The sequence below is a fragment of the Humulus lupulus genome, chromosome 9 (genome assembly GCF_963169125.1).
Source record: "Humulus lupulus chromosome 9, drHumLupu1.1, whole genome shotgun sequence".
In the NCBI taxonomy this organism is placed as follows: domain Eukaryota; kingdom Viridiplantae; phylum Streptophyta; class Magnoliopsida; order Rosales; family Cannabaceae; genus Humulus; species Humulus lupulus.
Window position 1 is genome coordinate 145,720,470 of NC_084801.1, and position 3,347 is coordinate 145,723,816.

The window sequence follows — 3,347 nt, forward strand, 5'->3', positions numbered from 1 at the left end:
ATTTTATGTTATTTTTAGAAATTTTTCACTAGTTTGTAAATAAATTTTTATTTTAATAAAACATGTTATTTTGTTTTATTTTGCTTCATTGTTTAGTAAGTGTTAAGAATTTTGGATTCAATTGAAAGTGTAAAGTTTAAATTCCTCTCTTATGTGTTAGCCTATTTGTGAAGGCCCATTTTCTTTGCATTATTAGATTGGATCTAATTAAAATGAATAATAATTAATAAATCAAGGGTTCAAATTCCTATCTTTTGGGTTCAAGTGAAAGTTAGGGGGCCTTAGTAGTGGATACAATATACTGAACTCAACCCTCCTCCATGGAAGATTCAATTGTTAAGGCCCATTTACCCGAGTTGGACTTAATTGTAATAGGGTCATTTTTAATAGATAGATGGACCTAATAGGTAGTAGTACAATAGGCTAATCTCTACTTGTTTTGTTTGTCTTAGCTTTTACAATTTTTCTCTTTTGGGGAAACAGAAATGAAATATGGAGCAGGAACCAAGAAGATCTGAAAGACTAAATGGTCAGGGAAGAGGCCGAGGAAGGGGAAGAGGGCGAGGAAGAGGAGTAGCTGCCACCCCCATATATGAAGAATTTCCAGCAGGCCCGGAAGTGCCAGAAGCACGCAATGCAGCGGAAGAACCGGTAGTTGTTGCTGCTCAAGAAAATTTGGAAAGAGGAAATGCCCGTCTTAGGGCAGAGCTAAGAAGAAGGGAAGAAGAGTTCCAAATAAAACAAGGACAACAAAAACAAGTGGCACAACAAGTCATTCCCGTAACACAACTATTACAGTTGGCAGAACCTCGCTACGAGGCAGTGTATGAACGCTGTAGAAAGCAGCAACCGTCAAAATTTGACAACGGATCTGACCCAATAGAAGCAGAAGAATGGTTTCGCTCGGTAGAATCCATTTTAGAACATATGTGATTGGGTAACAAGGACTGAGTCCCATGTGCTTCGAGTTTACTAAAGAAAGACTCTCGCATCTGGTGGGATATAGTGAAGCAGACTCGAGATGTGAACATTATAACATGGGATGAGTTTATCTAAGTGTTCAACAAGAAGTATTACAGTCCTATGATTCGAGCCACAAGGGTGGACAAATTCATCGTGCCTACTTAAGGGAATTTGAATGTGACAGAGTATGCCAAGAAGTTTGATAGGCTGGCTAAGTTCGCGACGGACATGGTACCCGCTGAGACGCTAAGAATTCAAAGATTTGTGGAGGGACTAAAACCTATGATAGCCAGTGAGGTAAAGATGATACGGGGAATTAAAACTTATGCAGAAACATTAGAGGTAGCCTTGGAAGCTGAGCAGGCAGAAGAAAGAATTTGGAAGGAAAGCACGGCCAAAAGGGATGCCAAGAAGAATAACAATGAACAGATCGACCACAAACGAAAACATGACGGTGGTCAAAATCAAAGGGCCGACAAGAAGGGTAAGAGTGAATCAGAAAGTAATGGGAATAAGAAACCCTATGAGGAATATCCCAAGTGCCCTACTTGCAATAGGAAGAATTTAGAGGAGTGTATATACAAGACCAAAGGTTGCTTTGATTGTGGACAAGAAGGGCACATTAAAAAGGAATGCCCAAAGTTGAAGGGCTAGAAGAAAGACGACAAGCTTGTGCCAGCCAGAGTTTCCACTCTTACTAGAGGTGAAGCAGAAACCAATAATACAATTGTAACAGGTCAGGTCACTATCTCTAGTAAATTATGCAATGTTTTATTCGATTCAGAAGCTACACATTCTTTTGTCTCTATGAATATGATTGATAGCTTAGATAAACCATGCAGACTTTTTAGAGATAATTTTGTCACAAAGTTACCATCAGGGGAAAGAATGCTATCTAGTAGAGGGGTACGTAGCGTTGCAGTTAGAATCGAAAGAAGAGAATTACCAGTAGATTTGATCGAGTTAGACCTTAAGGATTATGATGTAATATTAAGCATGGACTGGTTAGCAAAACATGGGGCAACGATAGACTGTAAGGGTAAGACAGTCAACTTTCAAATAGAAGGCGGAGAAAAATTCACCTTCGAAGGAGAAATTTCCCAAACTCGCATACCAATAGTCTCAGCTCTCAAAGCTCAATGATTAATAAATAGCAGTTGCCAAGCATTTCTAGCCAGTGTTGTAACGACCCAAATTTGCTAATCGGGCTTAGGGCCTTGATTAGTGTGCCTGGGGGGCAATAAGTGATTTAATATGCTTATATGTGGATTTGTGTGTATATATGATAAGGATGCATGTTTAGTTGAGTTAAATGTGCATGTGGGCCCCGTCTGGGTATTAGGGGCATAAATTGATAAATGTTATATATGTGATATGTCTGTGCAGCACGATCCGAGACAGTCCTGGGGAGCGGTTAGCCAGAGAGTCACAACGAGGTTGAGCTTCCGACTTGGGGCGAGTCGAGGGGTAATTTGGGTACTAGGTGTGTTATGGGATTATCGGGACATGAAAATAAAAATTTGGAGATATATTTGAGGATAGAATGTCTAGGAGGGAATATTGGGGAAATTTACCATTTTGCCCTCAGGGACGTTTTGGTACCCCGAGCCTTGAGGTAACCCTTTAGACTTAAGTCAAGTAAAAAAAACAGGAGGAATTACTTAGAAACTTTAGGGAAACCCACTTATACTCCTGTTTTCAGCTAAGGATAGCTTCTCACCATTCCTATCTCTCTCTCCTTCATTCTCTAAGAAATAACTCAAGGAAATTTTGGTGTAAGCTAGCTTAAGCAGGGATTTGGGCTGAGGAAACCTAGGAACTTGAAGCTTGGGGATTGATGATCAACTTCAGAGATAAAATTCAGCAAATGTAAGCTTTAATTGTAGAGATTATGATTAGAATTGCTGCTGGTTTGTTGGGATTTGCATGCTAGTTAAGTTTGACATGTTCTTGAGTGTTTTGGTTGAGTTTTGAAGCAGGTTTTGATGTTGGAACTGGGCTAGAATATTGGGGTTAATTGTCTGGAATTGTTAGCTTGATTATAGGATGAATTGGTTTGAAGGAAATGCAGGAGAAAGGTGAAGAATTCTAGGTTTGGAGGTGAGGGCTGCAGCCCTAGGATGGGCACGCCGCGACCCGTGTGCGCGCGCGGCCGAGGTGTTCATGCGCGCCGCGGCGCTTGGTGCGCGCGCCGCGGCCGTGTGTGTTGCATGGGTGTGCTAGCCTCTGTTTTGAGGCTAGCCACGACTCTTGTGGGTGAGGCCGCGAATCTTAGTGCTATTCTGCATTTTTAAGGGTGTTTGGGCTTGGGAATTTAATGGTTAAGGCTCGGGATGGATTTTATCACCCGGATTGATAGAATTCAAGGTCCCGGAGGTTAGGAT

The 3,347-nt window shown here is 41.2% G+C and overlaps 1 protein-coding gene across 1 annotated transcript; it reads left to right on the forward strand.

The window, feature by feature from the left end:
- Window positions 1–1,191: 1,191 nt before the first annotated feature.
- On the forward strand, window positions 1,192–1,617 carry LOC133800140 (uncharacterized). Its single transcript, XM_062238105.1, has one exon. It carries the CDS (start codon window positions 1,192–1,194, stop codon window positions 1,615–1,617), a length of 426 nt encoding a protein of 141 aa, XP_062094089.1.
- The last annotated feature ends 1,730 nt before the right edge of the window (window positions 1,618–3,347 follow it).

What these genes read in the sequence shown, in the direction of transcription:
- LOC133800140 (XM_062238105.1), top strand. Translation starts at nt 1,192, where the DNA reads ATGGTACCCGCTGAGACGCTAAGAATTCAAAGATTTGTGGAGGGACTA.